This window comes from Lathyrus oleraceus, chromosome 6 (genome assembly GCF_024323335.1).
Source record: "Lathyrus oleraceus cultivar Zhongwan6 chromosome 6, CAAS_Psat_ZW6_1.0, whole genome shotgun sequence".
NCBI classification, from domain to species: Eukaryota; Viridiplantae; Streptophyta; class Magnoliopsida; order Fabales; family Fabaceae; genus Lathyrus; species Lathyrus oleraceus.
In genome coordinates, this window is record NC_066584.1 from 5,962,098 (window position 1) to 5,983,417 (window position 21,320).

Consider the following 21,320-nt stretch of genomic DNA (forward strand, 5'->3'; position numbering starts at 1 on the left):
TTGAATAGCAGATTCAGTGAGCAGACAATGGATTTGTTAACTCTTTCTTGTTCTTTATCTCCTAAGGATGGATATAAAGCTTTTAGCATTGATACTATTTGTTCTTTAGTTGAAAAATATTATCTTATGGATTTTAGTGATCAAGAGAAGAATAATTTGCAATTTCAACTCCAACATTTTCTATTTGTTGCTCGTCAAGCATAAAAACTTGAATAATTTATCAACTATTCAAGAACTATGTTCATGTTTGGTTGCATCTGGACAGGCTGAAACTTACTTCTTGATTGATAGACTACTTCGTCTTATCATGACTCTTCCCGTTTCTACGGCCACAACTGAGAGGTCTTTTTCAGCAATGAAAATTATTAAGACTAAGTTGAGAAACAAGATGGATGATGGGTTTCTTAGAGATAGCATGACAGTATATATTTAAAGGGAGATTAGTGCAAACATTAGTTCGGAGTCAATTATTGACGATTTCAAGTCACTCGGAACGCGTAAAGCATTACTTTAAGGTAGTTTTAAGTCATGTAATTTAAATTTTTAGTAATTAACTTTGTATTTATTTTAACTTCAATGTTTTATTTAAAATACTATTTACATTTTATTTATAATCTTTATTTTACGTTAGCGGTCATCCCAATTTTTTTTATCTGGCTCCGCTACTGTGATTACATGCATGCGCCAGAAGCATGGGCGCAAACACATGCAACCAATGCATGCGCCAACAACCTTGGCGCCTCCATACATTGCCTTTAAGGCATGCCCCAATGACGCTGACGCCTCCTCTTCCTATCAAATGGATGCATCAGTTCATCTGACGCATCTATTTGAAAATGTGGTTATTTCAGTATTTTTTTTGAAAAATTGATTATTTTAAAAGTTAAATTAAAAATTATGATTATTTAAAAAAAAATCCATTTAATGAGACAAATTGAATAATAATGTAAAAATATTTTAATTTAAAGTTTTTAAATAAAAAAATTATCTCATTTTCTGTCTCAAAATAAATATCTTTTTACAATACAAATACAATATTTATTATTATTATTTTTTACTATTATATCATTATTTATTAACTTTTACTTTTTAAAATTATTTTATTAATTATAATTAATATAGATATTTTAATAAATAATGCTAATTTTATTATTAAAATTACTAATTTTTTTAAGAATTACATCTTGGTCACTTAAGACATTTATTGTGAGTTAGAGGTAGTACTTTTATACATTTGTTACAATAAGAAAAGATTAAGAAAAAAAGAATTACTACGGCGTGTTACATGGTGATCAAGTTCATGAATGCGAACCAGCTCTTGCAAATTTAAAACTCTCGTTCCCACGGCGTTCGCAACCACCACACACGCATGACGCACCCTTCACCGCTTCACCATTTCTGATTCATCACCACCACCATGTCGTTGTCTTCAGTCCACGCTCGTCTCACACTCCTCGCTCTCTTATCCGCCACAACCTTTTATTGCTTCTACAAATCTCGCCGCTTAAGAAACCTCAAGTTAACAACACTCTCTCTAAACCCTAACCCTAACCCTAACCCTAAGATCCTCTTCCTTTCCGAAACCGGCACTTCCAAATCCCTCGCTAACCGTCTCCATCGTTTTCTCGCTCTAAACGACGTCGCAGTTGACCTTATCGATGGAAGAAACTACGAGCCGGAAGATCTTCCCAAAGAAGCGCTCATTCTCATCGTTGCTTCCACCTGGGAAGACGGAAAACCATCGCCTGCTTATAGATTCTTCGCGGATTGGCTCGCTGAGAGTTCCGAAGACTTTAGAGTTGGTTCTTTGCTGCTCTCGAGGTGTAGGTTTGCGGTTTTTGGTGTAGGTAGCGGAGCTTACGGGGAAAATTTCAATGCCGTTGGTAAGGATCTCGGTAAACGGTTGAAAGCACTGGGGGCTGCTGAGTTGATTCCGTTGTGGGAAGGGGATGTTGATGGTGGTGACTTGGATGGGGTTTTTGATCAGTGGTGTGGGAAGGTGGTTGGGTTGTTGAAAGGGGACAGTGATGTTGTTCGTGGTGATTTGGAGAACGGGGATGCGGAATGTGGTGTTTTGAGTTCTGATGAAGAGGAATCTGATGAGGAGGAAGAGGCGGAGTCGGAGATTGTTGATCTTGAAGACATTGCTGGTAAAGCTCCTTCGAGGAAGTCGGTCGCAACAGTGAAGGAGACTAATGGGAAGTTGAATGGCAAGAAACAAATGGTGACTCCTGTGATTAGAGCAAATTTGGTGAAGCAGGTATTGTACTTTCTGTAATTCATATATGCCTTGGATTCCAGTTTTTTTAAATTGCATAGTTAGTGTCTTAGTTTTGGCTTACATATTGTTCTCAGTTGAATTTTGTTAGATAAGATATGAATATGACTGTAAAAATATTATGAGTTTGCAGGATATAAGATATGATTTAAGGTTTAGGGTTTAAGCTTATTTACTATTCTCAATTGAATTTGGTTAGATAAGATATGAATATGATTCTGTAAAAATATTATGAGTTTGCAGGGATATAAGATTATTGGTTCGCATAGTGGTGTCAAGATTTGTAGATGGACCAAGTCACAACTTCGAGGTCGAGGTGGTTGCTACAAGCATTCATTTTATGGAATTGAGAGTCACAGGTAATGGTTACCTGGGTTCGAGTCACTTTCTTAAGTTTGCGTTTGGTTAGGATTTTGTTTTGGTGGTCTGAGCTTTGTTCATGTGTCGTGCTAGATGATAACTCTATTATCGTGGGTCATCATGTAATTCATTTCCTTACTTATGGCAACTGAAATCTGAATCTTAATTTAAAATAGACCTTGTTAGTTTGTGGATATACGATTCATAGATGGTGTGATACTTTTAGATTGTTGGTGGATTGAACTTAATTTGAATAAAAAGAAGTTTGTAGAGTAATCAGGAAGAGAAAAGAAACATGGTGTATCTCTATTTGAAAGTAACTTTGAGCTAGTATTTGACATGGCTTCAGAAGATAATTGTTTTGGAATTATACTTTCCTTTACACATTATGTTAGCTTTTGATCCTGATCACGGGTTTTGATTTGACCGCAATTTATTTGTGCCTGTTAAATTGCGGATTACTCTTCTATTTATATATCGGCAATCATACTTCAGCTGTCATATTCATTGTTTCAACATTTGTATGAGTGAAACAGGTGCATGGAGGCAACCCCTAGCTTGGCATGTGCAAATAAATGTGTTTTCTGCTGGAGGCATCACACAAATCCAGTAGCAAAAAGTTGGCAGTGGGAGATGGACGATCCATTAGAGATCGTAAATTCCGCAATAGAGCAGCATACAAATATGATTAAACAAATGAAAGGAGTTCCTGGTAAATTTGTGTTTTCTATGCTTTTATCATTTCAAAACTATGACTCCATTCATTGACAGGTTGATGGACTTACATAGGTTAGTAGCAGTGTTATCGATGGTGGATGGCGGTTTATGGAAGTGAGCCAAAACTCTGCCATAAACATATAGCAAGTGGCAGATTACATATATATAAAAAACACACACACAAAAGCAGCAGAAATAAACAAAACACTAATTTATTAATCAGAAATAAAAACCAAATTAAGTTAATTTAAAACTGAGTGTCTAAAATGAACAATTAAAAACAGATTTAATATAATTTAAAAAACAGAAAAAAAGAAGTTTAAACAAAGCAAATAAATAATGAAATATCAAAGAAAAAAATAGATCAGAAAATGAAGAATAGAAATAACCAAATAAATACAAGAGAAAGAAGCAAAATATTTAATAGAATAAGAAAACTAGAAAACAGAGAGAAGAGACAGCTAGGTGCTTCTCAGTAGAGAAGAGAGAGCTTGGGGCATCTTAGTAGTGAATAGAGAGCTTGGTGCTTCTCAGTAGAGAAGAGAGAGCTTGGGGCATCTTAGTAGTGAATAGAGAGCTTGGTGGTCTTTGCAATTGGTGGTGCCATGGTTGTCGCACACAGTAGGGTGGTGGTCGTATGCATTGGAAGAAGACAACAGGTAGAGAGTAAAAGGAGAAGCGTGTTAAAGAGAGGGTAAACTGGTAAATTATCCAATTTTTAGGTCTTATTATTATTTTAACCCATTCTGGGCCTGGGGTTGGGTCAACCCTAACATTTCCCCTGTAATTTATGAAAGAAATTATGCTTTTCCTGCCGCCACGTCCTTCACGGTGTCCGCAATGCAAAAACTGTCACATTGTCGCCTTTCTATGCCTGTATTGAAATCCTTGCATCTGCCATGGTCGAAATTCAACAACAACAACACTGCCACTTTTCTAAGCCTATGTGTTGAAATCCCGTCATCCACCATGGTCGAAATTGAACAACACTGTTTAATAGTGAATTAGCTAGAGTTGCTCTCAATCATAACATGCACACAGTTTAGTCACCACCACATCATGCACTAAGGGATATGTTTGAGTGGAGGAGTTTGAGAGAAAAAGAAGGGAGAGTGAATTCTTTCACTTCAATATTTTCTTATTTGATTTTTGTTCTAGCATGAGATTTCTGTGTAACCTTTATTTGATTTTGTTCTCTACTACCTCTATTCCTAAATATATACATTTAATCCCTAAATATTTACATTTTCTTCGTTACTTGAGTAGACTTGTATAGACTGGTATATATTCTTGTAGAATCATGAATATGAGGATAATTCATTGAGTCTATAAAATACTGGTTATTTTCACCACCACATGCTTAAAATGCAAGTGGTTTAATGTTTTTTGAAATCCAAAAAACATCTCAATTGTTGTAGCCCCTCTACAACATAGATGCATCTAATATCCCAAATGGAGCCAGCCTTTTGCAAAGGTGGGCATTGTTATATCAAGTCACATCTACATAGCTCCCTGCATAAATGAATTCACGAACTAAAAAATGCCATCAAGTCCATCTTTTCAAGTTTGAAATGAATCCAACAGGCCAACCAGGTGAATGAACCCAACTCTGACGTGCTGAAATGTGGTCTGGTCTTATCTGGTGCCTGGCATGGCCTGTCACTATGCACACAGTACTGAACATAGATTCTCAAGCTTAGCATATCATTAAGAAAACTTAGCGATCCAGAATCTTTAAATAATTTGTCATTGTTATATGACCACTGTCTTCAATGTACACGGCACTTCCTAATGCCTTTGAATTTGTGTGATGGCATGACCTATTTTGAACTATTGATTTCCATACTGCAATGTTGAACTATTGATTTCCCTATCATGTATCCATTTTGACTGATACTGTGAGGATTAGTTACAGAATCACCCACCCTTGTGTATGCAATTAGTTTCAAAATTGACTAATTTAACTCTTTCTGTAGGAGTCACGTTGGAGCGATTAAATGAAGGCTTCACACCACGGCATTGTGCATTATCTCTTGTTGGTGAACCTATTATGTATCCAGAGATAAATGCACTTGTGGATGAGTTGCACAAAAGGAGAATTTCCACTTTTCTAGTTACAAATGCACAATTTCCAGAGAAAATTAAGGCGTTGAGGCCTATCACCCAGGTCTTGGGGTTTTCAGAGTTTCATAATTGAAAACATGTTGGATAAGCAAGCCAAACTTACTATTCTTGTTTTCTGTTTGCAGTTATATGTCAGTGTTGATGCTGGAACAAAGGACTCTCTTAAGGCAATCGATAGACCGCTCTTTGGAGATTTTTGGGAAAGATTTATTGTGAGTATCTTTTCATTCTCAGTGGAAATTTAGAAAAGTAGAATTAAATTTACATCATGAATTCATGATGCAGGAATTGTAACTACTCCAAGGAGCAACTTAGCAGAAATACCTTTTTTTGATGTCTTAGAGTTAATATATCATGGGCTCTTTTTACTGCATGATTGCTATCTCAAGCAGGGGTGACTGCTAACATAGCATTTAATTTCTCCAGGATTTTATTTGAATGTTTAATGATACCCACCTTGTATTTTGATAACTATGTGGCAGGATTCCTTGACTTCTCTTAAAGAAAAACATCAGCGTACTGTGTACCGCCTGACCCTTGTGAAAGGATGGAATGCTGAAGAAGTTGATGCTTACTATAATCTCTTTAGCTTAGGAGAACCCGACTTCATTGAGATCAAGGGTGTTACATATTGTGGCTCGTAAGGCTCCTCCTCTTCTCTATTTATCACTACCCCCCCTTAGTCCAGCTAAATTCTTTTGTCTGAGAACCATCTTTGAATGATAATGAACTCTAAACAGGACTGCTACATCAAAATTGACAATGGAGAATGTCCCTTGGCATGCCGACGTGAGAGCTTTCTCAGAGGCTCTGGCTCTGAAAAGCCAAGGGGAGTATGAAGTTGCATGTGAGCATGTTCACTCGTGCTGCGTCCTCTTAGCAAAAACTAAGAAGTTCAAAATTGATGGCCAGTGGTATACATGGATAGACTATGAGAAATTTCATGATCTGGTGTGTATTTCCGTCCTATTATTTTGGATTGAATTTGGATTATTGTTTTGTTTATGAAATTTATCATCAATTTAAATCAGGTGGCTTCTGGAAGTACTTTTGATAGCAAAGATTATATGGCTGCCACACCATCCTGGGCCGTCTATGGAGCTGAGGAAGGCGGGTTTGATCCAGCACAATTGAGATATAGGAAAGAGAGACATCACAAGTCGACCCGCAAAGAATCAGGTTAAAAGTTTAGGAGCGATGAGCAGCCAGCACCCATTTCCCCTTTTATCTTTCTTCCAGTGTGTAACTCAATAGGTTATAAAACATATTTCAGTAGGACAATTTTGTAATAGAATGATTTAGACATAGGTTAAGCCATTCCAGTGTATTAAAAAGTCTAAATGTTTTCTCAATTCAAGGCAATTGAGGAGAGAATTTTGTTTAGCTGTTTTAAACTTTTAATAGAGATTTGTCTTCCATCTATTTGTTTTTGGAATTGAGATTGGAATAATAATGGATAGCATGGCATAGTGTTGGCTTTGCTGTAATCTTAATGCAAACAAATAAAAAATTTATAAATCTGAGGACAATATTTGCACTCACTCCGTTTTTCTTATTTTATTTATCATTTAAAAACCTTGGGTAGTTATTGATTTTGATTGACTTTACCAAAGTCTCCACAGCTTCATCATCTGTTGGTTAAAGATTAAATATTTATTTTAGTCCTTTAAAGGTGTTAGTATCAAATTGACATCAACCTAATCCCTTAATCTTTCAGTATAATGTGATATCAAAACATACTATTATACAAAATCCATGACATTCAAAATTCCAACTATTAAATTGATGTTATTTCTTATTTATTGGAAAGTGACTAAATTGATGTCATTTGTATACTTTTATGTTAAGTTGAACCTTGAATATATATATAATTAAAGTCAAAATAATGATACCTAATGTGTTTTTTTCTCCATGCTGCATCACCCACTCTGCATATGCATTGAACTTGATCTAGGTAGGATTATTATTGATCGTACCCTTTGTACAAGTGTTAGACTTAGAAGCCCGAATACCCTTTTTCCTTAAACATGGTTTCTCGCAGCAGCACTATGTTGTGGCAATTATTCTTAGTAGTCCCTATCAATTGAACCCATTTTCCATGGATGTATTTAACCAATGACATGTCTTTATTTTTGGGTGGAACACTAGAACCGAGCAGTAGTTGATTCATTTGGTACCCAAATGACAGGAAAAAAACAATATATAAGACGACAGAAGGAGCCTCCGTGGAGGAAATAGGAAATATAATATTTCCCTTAGGAGCACCATTTTTATGTTACGCAAGCTTCACTAGGCCACCACTAAACACTTACAAATAAACAAGATAGATAAAAGGTAATAAGGAAACTAGTTCACAAGTTGTATGGCGCTGTTGATATTGCTAATATAACAAAACTGTGGATAGCACTTACAACACATTCATATTGCTAATATAACAAAACTGTGGATAGCACTTACAACACATTCATATTGCTAATATGAAAGCTTGTATACACATTGAAATTAAACAATTTGTTAAATTATAAAAAAAGAACCTAAAATAAGATATACTATATTGTTAGTATTTCACCTTTATATGTCTATCTTCTACCGAAAAATGGAAAACAATGTTATCAAAATTCATTTTCAAATACGGCAGGAGGTGAAGCCTTTTAAATGTGAAAAAATCTTAACTTCTAATATCTAGTTTTACCGCTTTTAATTTTTCTTTATTTATTACTTCCCTCTGGCCCTATTTTTTAAGAAAAAAGTTATTATTATTTTTATTTATTGAATAAGTAATATATCTCGACAAAATATAAAGTAGATGCATTAGTTATTGAATGAACTTTATAAATATAATATAATGGTAGTATGTATTAAGAGTGTACAAAGGCATTGAAACAATTTTAAAAATAAGGGAAATGGTTCGAGAGGCACGAGTTTACAACTATATGTTTTGTTTGAAATATTTATGTTCAATGCATTAAAAATTAAAAATAATTGATTTTTTTTATAAAATATATATATATATATATATATATATATATATATATATATATATATATAAATATAAATATATATATATAAATATAAATATATATATATATATATATATATATATATATATATATATATATATATATATATATTTATTTATTTATTTATTTATTTAAAAGATTTGTATTTAATATAATATTTTTTTTAATTTAGAATTCTTAAAGAGTGTCTTATGACCTTAAAAATAATTGTAATATATTTTTTTAGTTGTGTTACTAGTATCATACAAGACATCAATGCACCTGAGTTCATACCGAGTTTGTAATTTATTATAAAAATGTAGAATTGTTTGTCTTATGATTAAATATTGGTCTCATTTATTTCATTTAATTAAATTATGTGTTATATATTTTTCTTTAAAAAATATTATGAATATATTTTTTTAAAAATGCCTCAAATAAAAATTGTTTTTTAATGGTTATTTTTAAAACATTATCTTAGATATTTCATCTTTTAACTATAACTTTTTTAGGTATTAATATTTTAAAAAAATATTTAAATTTAAAACTATTTAAAATAGTTTTACATACAAAATATTTTAAAAAAACTTAAATTTAATTTATAATAAACAAATTTAAAAAACTTCAATTTTTCAAATATAAAAAAAAATCTATTTTTTAAAGCTAAATAAAAAGAATCAGTGAAATTAAAAAATTCTACCCACTCATTCTCTATTAAGTGAGAACCGAATGAACCCAAATCTCACGCTCTCACTATGTTATTTTGTTGTTTTCTTCTTCCATTTTTTCACTATACTTCTCTCATTCATCTAATAATATTAATATTCATAATAATAGTAATAATTAGATATGTATATCTCTAAGCAGAAGGATTCAATCACTAATAGTGCACACAACTTACAAAGCTAATAGTAATAGTATAAGTTCAATCCTTCCAAATACACTTTCAATCAATCAATTATTAAATTAAACTCATAGATTCACAAATCACAACAATAAACATGATTTATGCAATAAGGATTAGATTAAAAACAATTAATTATTATAAGCACAAAATTAAACTAAACAACATGAAGTGAAAGAGTTTCTTTTGAAACTAATAGCAATAATAATAATAATAATAACAATGAGTTTAAATATAAATCCCTCTAAAAGATTGAGAAATGAAGTAACCAATAATTTGTTGATGGAAGAAAAAAAAGCATAAATAAATTTAGTGACTACTCTTTGTAGGTTTGCTTTTACGCCTAGCTCTGCTGCTTCTATAAGAAACCACACCTTTCGGAACTTCAATCTCTTCTTCTTTTCTAACCATGCATGTTTCTGTTTCTGTTTCTGTTTCTGATGAACCTTTTGTTTCTTCATTCTTGTCTTCTTCTTCTTTAACTTCCTCCGAACTTTCCATTTTCACAACAATCTTACGAGGTCTACCTCTTTTTCGACTAGTTTGAGGTTGTTGTTGTTGTTGCTGTTCATCATCTATTGTTGTTGACGCTTCAGCTATTGCTGCCCAAACTTCCTTTGTTTTCTGAGGTTTCTTACCCATAAACCCTTCTTTCATTCAATCTCTCTATCTAGAAAATATATTTCACAAACCTTATAGAATCAAATCTTTGATAAAAGAGTGAGAAGAAAACTTATGAATCTCTTTCTAAGACAAAAACACACACACACTCTCTCTCATGTATATTTAAATATAATATATATAAGGTTTAGAATTAAAGGCAGACCAATATCTTTGACCAGAATCAAGATTTTGGAAACTCTAGTCCTAAAAAAATGTCTAAAAGCAAACACTCTTGTGAAGCCCGTCGACAACACCATATAATATACTAGTACCACACTATATTTACACGTATTTGAAATACTAAAATAATTGAATATAATGGAAAATATTTTTAAATCATAAAATAATAATAATAATTTTTTAAAAAATTTAAATGTATTTTTTTTCTTATTTTCTAAAAATAATTTTTTTATGTCCGGAGTCTTAACTCAACCAACAGAAAATCAATATTGCAAGATAATTTTTTTATAATTAGTATTATATAGATACATAATAAAATAATTTTCATTTTAATTTATAATAATGATAAATAAATCATTTTTTTTTTAATATTAACTAATACGTACTCAAATAAATATTTTCAAAAAAATATATATGACTATTTAAATTTGACTTAAAATATCCTTACACTTAAATAAAATAATATAGTAAAAATATATTATTTATATACTTTAGTGTGAAATGGTGAATTAACTAGAGGTCTTCATTTTAAAATAAACAAATGGTGAAAAAGTAATTTAAGTGATATTTCAGTTTCTTTTTCTGTCCATTCATTCCTACTTGCATGTTATTTTCTTTTTATCAGTGCATGAAAAAGATTAAAAAGAAAAAATAGGTAAGGTAGAAAGAGAGTAGAGAGGACAAGAATAAACTATGGTAAAGAAAAATCTGTAGTAAGAAAGATGAAAAAGTGATAATAATAGTAACCATGGTTAAGAAAGGGTGTGGACCAAAAAGAGAAGAGGTTTGGTAGTACTCTGAATATTGCAGTGTTACAGTCTGACCAATTGTCTTGTTTTTTCCCGGTTTCTGCGTCCTCTCTGCTTTAAATGTTGCTCTCATTACACAAGTGGGTACTTGCTCTTTTTTGTTTTTTTTTACTATACTTATTAATTATCAATTCTATCTTTTTTGTTTTTACAGTCATAACTTTCATCTTTTAAGCATAGAATATGGGCAGTCATTGGACTTTGAGTTCTACAAGTTTGCTGTTTTGAATTTTAAAATATTTGTTTACGGTTGGTTTTTTCTAACCAAATCACTAGTTTTTTTTTTTAATTTCAATTAAAAGATTAAACCCAAAACATTTTTTTAAGGATATTTTGTATGAAATGTTTCCGAAAGTGTAATAGTGGATAATTGTTTAAGAGGATAAAGTAAATGAAGAAAGATAATTAAAATAATTAAGTAAAAAATGCTTAAATTAGAAGGCAGACGTAAGTTGATACATCTCTCAACAATTCTTTATCTTTGTGATTTGAATCAAATATGTGAATTTTACAAAAATTAGAATAAAAAACGAACTCTTGTCCCAAAAATCAAATCTATTTACATACTACTATGTACATCAATAACGGTCGAATCTGATGTGTTTTCACGTGTGTTTGGTTTTTGAACTACCTTAAACTGCTATCACACTCGAAATTGTCTCAAAGTTTTTTTACTATCTTTGTCGAAAAGTTCTTCGGTCGAATTTTGTAGTTTGGTGTCGAAAGACATACCTTAGCTCCATGCATTTAACACTTATATCTATATCATATCCTACTTGTCGAACAACATGAGTCGAAAATCATAGGCTAATAGATGCCCCCCAAAAATTCTATTTTCAATATGGAAAGATAAATGATGTTTTTCAGTAACTCCCAGTACTATTCAAACTGTTACGCACGCGTCACAATCATCATGGCTACTACTACCTAGCCATCATGTCATCAATATGCATGCATCTACTATCATGGCTATGATTTTCAAGACTATCATGAGCCACAAGAATTAACCACATTAAATAAAAGGAAAAATAAAAAGTCTTATTTTAACAACTATATAACTTACTTTTCTCTTCTTTATTTCGTTTCACCACTTTTATTCTTTTGAACCTTAAGAACTCTCGTACCATACAACCTTCCATTTTCACATCTTCTTCTAAATTCAGTTCTAGAAAAATGGCTTATGCCTCAAAACAACAACTCGAAATTCCTTCCGTTGTTGAAGTTAATGCTCTTTCCTACTCTGACATCTGCACCTACATCCTTGAACCACCAATGGAGAAAGGAAAAAATCATCTTCTAGGCTTCCTAGTACTATTTTCCTTTTCTATCTCAGGTAGTGTTCATGCATTGTTGGGTCCTTTATCCAAATCTTCTACAAAACCTGTTAAGTTGAGCAAAATAATTTCCTTGTTTGCCTTACTCTAAACCTAGTGCGTTTGAAGACAAAATCGTTGAGTTAAAGTTTATGGATTTACCCCACTGTGTATTCGGTTATTCTCCTTCTACCAACAAAGAAGTTTATCTCAATTGGTTGATGTCATACGGTGAACTGACTTTGTGTGTTTTTGCTTTGGAAAGCAAATGTCGCGGTTAGCAAGAGTCGCCACCGACTTTTCTTTTATCCAATAAGGAAAGGTGGAAAAGAACAGGAAAGACCTTAATTAGATTTTGGGTTCGGGAGGTACATTATACAAAGGGAAGGTGTTAGCATCCTTTGTATCCATGGTTATCCATGGGCTCTTAATTGCTTGATCACTTATGTTTTTCTTGTCTGAAAAAGTGTGTGAGAGCTGTTTAGAAAATGTTTTGAAAAGAGAATTTAACTTTGTAATGATTCTTGTATGAATGTATACAAAGTGGTTATCTCGTTTAGTTTTGAAAGTTATTTAGAAAAATATAACTTGACAATGATTCTAGTACGAATGTATGCCAAGTGGTGATTTTCTAATGGGGGTTTTAAAAAGTGTGAGGTGTGAAAAGTAGTTTTAGTTGTGAGCAAGCATTTAGGAGTTATACCTACCCAAGGTCTTTATGGGCATTTCCTATCCTTATGAGGGTAAAACTGTCCTTACTATTGAGAAGTAAATAGCTTTATCCTTTGGATGTAAAAGGGTCATCGATTGGTCATTGAAGGCAACATTTGTGAGGATACCTTAGCATTCGAAGGGACGATCATCATTTAACCGTAGGCTATACCGAAGGGTCATCGAGGGACAAAGGCAACATTCGAGGGACTATGATGATTCAACCGAAGGGTCTTTGCTAAGTGCATCCCCACATTCGCGGGACATGACCATAATACCGTAATATCGTTGGGTAATAAAGAGAGGTCCAAGATCGCATATTTAAAGGCAAAGTTTTACAATTAATTAGATAGCCGTAATCGATTAAGTAATTAGGTCCACATTAAAATCGATGAAATCAATACATTAAAATCAGCTAGATAATTTAGGATGTGTCTCCACATTAAAATTAAGTAATTCAGAATCCATCTCCATAAGGGTATCCCACAAATAAAGTGGAATACTTAGCCGACCGTTTCTTCGGGAATGTGTAAGCCTTTACACAATTCAGCACACGGGTTAGAACATCGAGATAAAGTGCAATTGAAAATTGCACCACAAAATAAACGCAACAGTCATAAAGTCAGGCCAAATAATGCAGAATTATAATAAATCTTGATTAGATAAACATAAGGCAGAACAGAAAAGAAACAAAACAGCCACTGTCCCGTTCGCTCCTGCTTCGCCTAGCGAAGGCTTAGCGAGTGCTCGCTACAGGCTCGCTTAGCGATGTGCTAGCGAGCTGCTACGGGTTTTGAGTTTGATAGCAGCATGATCTCCGGCACCCTGAACTTTATGGCATTTAATTACAGGAATATCATGGACAAACATTCAGGATATTCAGGCATACTTAAATTCACATGTGAAATCAAATTACATATCCGAAAATTTAATCATGATGCCTTATGTATGTAGCGATTACCGATTAAAAGCATAAAACAGTAGTGATGCGCAAACCTGTTTGCAATGGAATTGCAGCTTTGGATTGGCAAATCGGGTCGAATTGGGCGGAGGCAACCTTGGTGCGGATGAGCGGCCTTCAGGGTTTCTTTACTCGGAATTCTCTGAGTTGGTCTCCAGGGTTTCTATGCCAGGGTTTCTGTCCGTCTTCGTCTGTCTCTTTTCGTGACTGAAGTGTCGGTATTTATAGTGATTGTGGTGACCTAATGGGCTCAGAATGAAGCCCGAAAATTTTGATATATCGCAAGCTTCGCTAGGCGAGCGTTGTAGCGAAGGGTTCGCTAGGCGAAGGATTTGCTCGCCTAGCGAGCATGCCAGTTTGGGCCTTTTTCTGGATTGGGTCTGTTGTGAGCTGGGCTTTTGTTCCTTTAAGGTCAGTGCCTTGCAGAATAAGTTGGAGTGCTTCGAGAAATGTTTTGCGCGATTAATGGGCAAATTTTGGGGTATGACAGCTGCCCCTGTTCAATATTCTTGAACCGAGAGAGTTAGGATGGCAGGTATGCCATTCGTGGTCTGGAGGTGGAAGATTATTGAACACTAGAATGCCCCAAAAATTTGCACTTGTCAATTAGTCTTGATGGAGATGGACTTAAAGATGCCATCCAGGAAGTCTGATGATGAGAGCTTCAGATTGTGTCGTACGTTAGACGATATCTGAAGACATGGGTGTCATACCGGGTCATACGCCAGACCGTATAGTGAGTCATCCATTAGGCTGTCGACTTCGCTGGGGAGTCAGAGTGTGTTATACGTTGATGGGGATAAGGGATCAGAATGGATCATACGCTAGACCGTATCTGAATAGCAGAGTGAGTCGTTCATTAGGCGGATGACTTCACTGGGGATGAGAGATCAGAATGGATCGTACGCTAGATAATATCCGAGGGGATGAACATCCAAATGGGTCGTACGCTAGGCCGTATTGGAGTTGCAAAAGGAGCCGTCTATTAGGCTGTATCCGAAGAAATAAGGATCAGAATGGATCGTATGCCAGATCGTATCTGAATTGCAGAATGAGCCGTCCATTAGGTTGTATCTGAAGAAAGTAGTCGTACGCTAGACTACACCTCGGAATGTACCGTACGCTAGGTAGTATCTGAGGAATGAAGATCCAAATGGGTCGTACGCTAGGCCATATTGGAGTAGTTGAGGCAATCATATGTCGGGCTGAATCAGAATGAACCGTACGTTAGGCTGTATCTGATAATATTCATATATGTTGTATTTGCAGCAAATGTCTGGGATGTGCTTGTCGGAATGGACGTTCATGTAGATTATATCTGAAAGATGTATCGAATCTTGGATGTGATTGATAACGGTGTCTGTCTGAATGAACTTCTTAATTTGACAATACCGGGAGGATAATTAACCTGAAAAGAAAAGTTAACTTCATGCCATGTCATGATGCATGAGATGTTTTATGCTTGCGAAAATAAATGTGAATGTTGTATGCACGCGTATGCTGTGAAATGATGTAATGAATGAATTATGCATCTGAAAAGTTTTTCCTGGCGACTCCACTGGGGGAAATAAATCCCGAGATACTGGTTGGAGGTATTAGTGTTAATGGCCCTTTCTCAGCTGGGGGGGACTTGGTTTCTGTCTGGTGGCAGAAATATTCAACAGAGCCTGGCTGGGGATGGATGAGATGATCAGCCTGTCTGGTGATTCTGACCTCTTCTGGGAAATAGCTGGTTTTGCCGGGGAATAGAATTGGTAGCAGATTCATTGGAAGCATGGTTAGACCTTCTCCTCAATCCTGAAGTCTTTTAGTAATTGCTATTTCCGTTTTATGCATGTATTTTTGATAAACATCGATCATATTCAAATGCATATATTAATTCAAATTAAATCAATGGACGTTTACGCAAACAAAACAGAAAAAGTAAAACAAAAGCATCTTTTTGGAAATAAAATTGTATTGATTTTGAAAGAGGGCCTATAAGCAGGCAATTTGAGTACAAGGAGACAGAAATCCTAGTAAGAAGCAATTGTCAAAGACAAAGAGAAAGCTATGCAGAGAAAGTCCTATTGATTTTAATTCTACTATTGCCCTTATGTCTTCAAGCATCTCATCTCCTGCTGTCGGATAGAAGTGATTGGCTTGTTCGGTCCCTTGAAGCTGTCTGAGAACGGGACATAGTCATACGCTTTTAATCCCTAATTTTTGCCTGGACCGCCTTTTCAAGTTTTCAGTCCACCAGGATACCCTTTTTTGCCCAAGCCACCTTTTCAGGTTTTCGACTTGCCGGGTGTACATTTTATATGTTTATCCCTAATTTTTGCCCGAACCCTTTTGGTTCGCCGGGATGCCCTTACTTTTGCCTAGGTACGTCGACCTAGCGGGTCTCTTTTATGCGTAGTATTTTTTAACTATGTCCGCGTTCACGGGATGCGGGAAGTCTTCGCCGTCCATTGTAGCAAGTATCATGGCTCCACCAGAGAATACCTTCTTAACTACAAATGGCCCTTCGTATGTGGGAGTCCATTTGCCCCTGGGATCACCTTGTGGTAGAATGATACGCTTTATCACCAATTCGCCGATTTGATACACCCGTCTCTTGACCTTTTTGTTGAATGCCTGGGTCATGCGCTTCTGATATATCTGCCCATGACAAATAGCCGCGAGTCTCTTTTCATCAATCAAATTTATCTGATCGAGTCGAGTCTGAATCCATTCATCCTCATCTAAGCTTGCCTCTTTCATGATTCTTAGAGAGGGAATCTGAATTTCCACCGGTAAGACGGCTTCCATTCCGTAGACTAAAGAGAAAGGAGTTGCCCCTGTCGAAGTGCGTACTGAAGTGCGATAACCATGAAGAGCAAATGGTAACATCTCCTGCCAGTCTTTGTACGTTACTGTCATTTTTGTATGATCTTCTTGATATTCTTATTAGCGGCCTCCACGGCGCCGTTCATCTTTGGCCGGTACGGAGAAGAGTTATGGTGCTTTATCTTGAACTGCGTGCAGAGTTCAGTAATCATTTTGTTGTTCAAATTGGTGCCATTGTCAGTGATAACTCTTTCAGGGATGCCATATCGACAAATGAGGTTATTCTTGATGAATCGTGCCACCACATTCTTAGTGACAGAAGCAAATGAGGCTGCCTCTACCCACTTTGTAAAGTAGTCAATAGCCACAAGGATGAAACGATGTCCATTAGAAGCAGTAGGTTTAATCTCTCCAATCATATCAATGCCCCACATTGCAAAGGGCCAAGGTGCCGTCAACACGTTCAATGGAGCAGGAGGCACATGTACTTTATCCGCATAGATCTGGCACTTGTGACAAGTTCTGGAGTGATGGTGGCAATCAGCTTCCATGGTGGACCAATAATATCCTGACCTCAGAATCTTCTTGGCCATTGTATGTCCACTAGAGTGAGTCCCAAAAATACCGTTGTGCATGTCTTCCATAATCTTTTCTGCTTCTTTTTTATCCACACAACGAAGCAAAGTTGAATCATGATTACGTTTGTATAATATTCCATTACTCAAAAAGAATTTAGCGGAGAACTTCCTCAGGAATTTTCTGTCATTGATGGATGCCCCTTCAGGGTATTCCTGAGCTTCTAAATATCTTTTTACTTCGTGGGACCAAGGTTTCTCTTCTACTTCAGCAGCGTTAAGTTCGTAACAATATGCTGGTTCATCTAATCGTTCAATGGTGATCCTGGGAGCTTCATTGTCCCATCTGACTCTGAACATAGATGACATGGTGGCCAAGGCGTCTGCCAACTGATTCTCTTCTCGTGGAATATGTTCGAATGTGATCTTTTTAAAGTATGGGATTAATGTCAACACCCGCTCTCGATAAGGGATGAGATTCGGATGTTTAGTGTCCCATTCCCCTTTGATCTGACTGATTACTAATGCTGAGTCTCCGTACACACTCAAAAATTTGATTCTCAGATCTATAGCAGCTCTGAGTCCCAAAATACATGCTTCATACTCGGCCATATTGTTGGTACAATCGAAACATAGTCTAGCTGTGAAAGGCGTATGGCAACCCTTGGGAGAAATAATTACAACACCAACACCATTGCCCAATGCATTAGAAGATCCATCAAAAACCATAGTCCATCGGGATCCCGGTTCGGGTCCTTCATCCGGTCCAGGTTCTTCATAATCAGTAACAAACATGACATCCTCATATGGGAACTCAAAATTCATAGATTGGTAATCATCCACTGCTTGATGAGCCAAATGATCAGCTAGCACGCTTCCTTTGATTGCTTTCTGGGTAGTATACTGGATATTATACTCTGTTAAAATCATCTGCCATCTCGCTATTCTTCCGGAGAGGGCAGGTTTCTCAAATATGTATTTGATGGGATCCATCTTAGAAATCAACAAAGTGGTATGATTCAACATATACTGTCTTAGTCGGCGAGCAGCCCAGGCCAAAGCACAACAAGTTCTCTCGAGCAGTGAGTATCTTGTTTCACAGTCGGTAAACTTTTTGCTAAGGTAGTATATGGCATGCTCTTTTCGACCAGACTCGTCATGTTGCCCCAACACGCACCCCATTGAATTTTCTAACACGGTCAAATACATGATTAGAGGTCTTCCTTCAACTGGTGGTATCAGTATCGGAGGTTCCTGGAGATACTTCTTGATTTTGTCAAAAGCTTCTTGACATTCGTCATTCCATATCATCTCTTGATTTTTCCTCGGTAGTTTGAAGATGGGTTTGCAGGTAGCAGTTAAATGGAGATAAACCGGGCGATGTAATTCAAACGTCCCAAGAAACCTCTGACTTCCTTATCTGTACGGGGCACTAGCATTTCTTGAATAGCTCTTACTTTAGCCGGGTCAACCTCGATTCCTTTACTACTGACAATAAATCCCAAGAGTTTACCGGATCTTACTCCAAAGGTGCATTTGTTCGGGTTCAATCTCAGCTTGTATTTCTTCAACCTCTCAAACAATTTGTACAAATGATCGAGATGTTCTTCTTCAGTATGAGATCTGGCTATCATGTCGTCCACATATACTTCTATTTCATGATGAATCATGTCATGGAACAAAACCACCATGGCGCGCTGGTACGTTGCCCCGGCGTTCTTTAAACCGAATGGCATTACTTTGTAACAGAAAGTGCCCCATTGCGTCACAAACGTAGTTTTCTCCATGTCCTCAGGTGCCATCTTAATCTGGTTATAACCCGAGAATCCATCCATGAAGGAGAATACTTTGTGTTGAGCGGTGTTATCTACCAGAACATCAATATGCGGAAGTGGAAAGTCATCTTTGGGACTCGCTTTATTCAGATCTCTGTAATCTACGCACATTCGCACCTTACCATCCTTCTTCGGCACTGGTACCACATTAGCAACCCATTGAGGGTAAGAAGTAACAGCCAGAAAACCTGCCTCAAATTGTTTCATAACCTCGGCTTTGATTTTCTCAGACATCTCAGGACGCATGCGGCGAACCTTTTGCTTAACAGGACGACAATCTTCCTTCGTTGGCAAACGATGCACTACTATGTCAGTATCCAATCCTGGCATGTCTTCATAAGACCAAGCAAAAATCTCTACATAGTCATGTAACATCTGAATCAATCTTTCTTTAATACTGTTTTCCAAGCCTGCTCCTATTTTGACTTCTTTCTTGTCCACTTCAGTACCCAGGTTTACAATCTCGATTGACTCTTCATGCGGCTGTATGGTCTTCTCTTCTTGCAGTACCAGTCTGGTAAATTCTCCAGGTACTTCACAATCTTCCTCACTTCCATCCTCGGCTTGGTAGATCGGATTTTCAAAGTCATAATGCACAGTAGTATAACTATTATCAACAGGATCCAGAGTGGGTATGGATCTGCAATTCGTTACGTGAGTGTGTGTAAGAAACATAGCTTGTTTGGAAGATGGCAGGAAAGATAAAGAGCGCAATATTTGAATGCAAAAAGTCCATTGATTTATTGAATATGAATATGCTTATGAAGATGACAAAACCCTTAACAAATTAGCTATTGTGCCCCGAGCATAGACACAATGCTTTAAGAAGTTCAATTGTAAAAACTAAGAAATTTGCAACACTAAAATAGACAATAACAATTACTCCTGACTAAAGGAAATCGGGATAGTGTCCTTAGCCTTCCAATTATTGAGTCTGTCACCAATTGTTGGGAAAATCCAGCTACCCAGGTCGCAATCGCTATCAGCATCTTCTACAGCATTAATTTGATCTTTGACCATCTTCTCAGAGTTAAATCCCAGGCCAGACTTGTCAGACTTGTATGGTACGTTGATCAGTTGACCCCAACCAGTACGACCACCATTTTCAACCACGGCTTGAGCGTCCTTCAGAGAAATCATGGCAGGAGGAGCATGAATAACCTTGGGCACAAGGGGAGTCGGCTTAAGGACAGGATTGGGCGGGTGAACCATTTCAAATGACTGAGTGGGAGTCTCAAAGAATTCGCCATCCATCTCAACGTATCTGAAGGCCTGCACACTACTGACAATGTACTCTTCTTCTCCACACACCGTGACAATCTTACCCTCTATTGGATACTTCAGCTTTTGATGGAGAGATGAAGCTACGGCACTTGCCTCATGAATCCAAGGGCGTCCCAGCAAGCCTGAATAGGCAGGACGGATGTTCATCACGTGAAAGGTAGTGTTGAAGACTTGAGGTCCTATCTTGATAGGGAGAACCACTTCACCATGGACAACACTTTTTGCACCGTCGTACGCACGCACCACAGTATCACTAGGTTTCAATTTGATGCTCTTACAGTCAAGTTTATCGAGCACAGCTGTCGGCAGCACATTCAAAGAAGAGCCGTTGTCGATCAATACGTGAGATAAGGTGATCCCCTCACACTCAATGGAGATCAGCATCGGAAAAGCCTAAGCCGTTGTCAACAGTCAGGTTAGCAACATAGTTTTCGAACTGATCGACAGAGGTCTCCTGAGGTACATGAGCGGTCTTCAAGAATTTTATCAGCGCTTTGGCATGAGATTTAGAAGATAATAACAAGGATAACATCGAGATCTTAGACGGAGTCTGCCCCAGCTGTTCTACCACATCAAAATCACTCTTGCGGATGATTTTCAGCATTTCTTCCATTTCTTGTTTGGCAACATCTTCAGTAGTAACTTCGACGGGTGTCCCTGACTGAGAAGGGTTGACTGGTTCCTTGCCTCGAGTTTCAGGGGCGGGAGGCGAGATTTCCGGAGAGAAGATCCTTCCACTTCGAGTGACTTTACTAGTCCCAACAATGTCATTAGGATTAGCAACATTACCAACTTG

At 36.3% G+C, this 21,320-nt stretch overlaps 2 protein-coding genes across 2 annotated transcripts; one reads left to right on the forward strand and one right to left on the reverse strand.

Moving 5' to 3' along the window:
- The first annotated feature begins 1,238 nt into the window (after positions 1-1,238).
- LOC127096684 (S-adenosyl-L-methionine-dependent tRNA 4-demethylwyosine synthase) lies at positions 1,239-6,901 on the forward strand. Its single transcript, XM_051035237.1, has 8 exons — positions 1,239-2,260; positions 2,522-2,637; positions 3,175-3,350; positions 5,332-5,522; positions 5,605-5,691; positions 5,962-6,119; positions 6,220-6,430; positions 6,511-6,901. Exons 1-8 carry the CDS (start codon positions 1,418-1,420, stop codon positions 6,661-6,663), a joined length of 1,935 nt encoding a protein of 644 aa, XP_050891194.1. The 5' UTR covers positions 1,239-1,417; the 3' UTR covers positions 6,664-6,901.
- Positions 6,902-9,498: 2,597 nt separating this feature from the next.
- LOC127096685 (proton pump-interactor 1) lies at positions 9,499-10,289 on the reverse strand. Its single transcript, XM_051035238.1, has one exon. It carries the CDS (start codon positions 10,037-10,039, stop codon positions 9,692-9,694), a length of 348 nt encoding a protein of 115 aa, XP_050891195.1. The 5' UTR covers positions 10,040-10,289; the 3' UTR covers positions 9,499-9,691.
- Between the last annotated feature and the right edge of the window lie 11,031 nt (positions 10,290-21,320).

Coding starts and splice junctions, on each gene's coding strand:
- LOC127096684 (XM_051035237.1), top strand. CDS start 1,418: ATGTCGTTGTCTTCAGTCCACGCTCGTCTCACACTCCTCGCTCTCTTA. Junction 5,692..5,961: donor ATTTTTGGGAAAGATTTATT/GTGAGTATCTTT, acceptor ACTATGTGGCAG/GATTCCTTGACTTCTCTTAA. Junction 6,431..6,510: donor ATGAGAAATTTCATGATCTG/GTGTGTATTTCC, acceptor AATTTAAATCAG/GTGGCTTCTGGAAGTACTTT.
- LOC127096685 (XM_051035238.1), bottom strand. CDS start 10,039: ATGAAAGAAGGGTTTATGGGTAAGAAACCTCAGAAAACAAAGGAAGTT.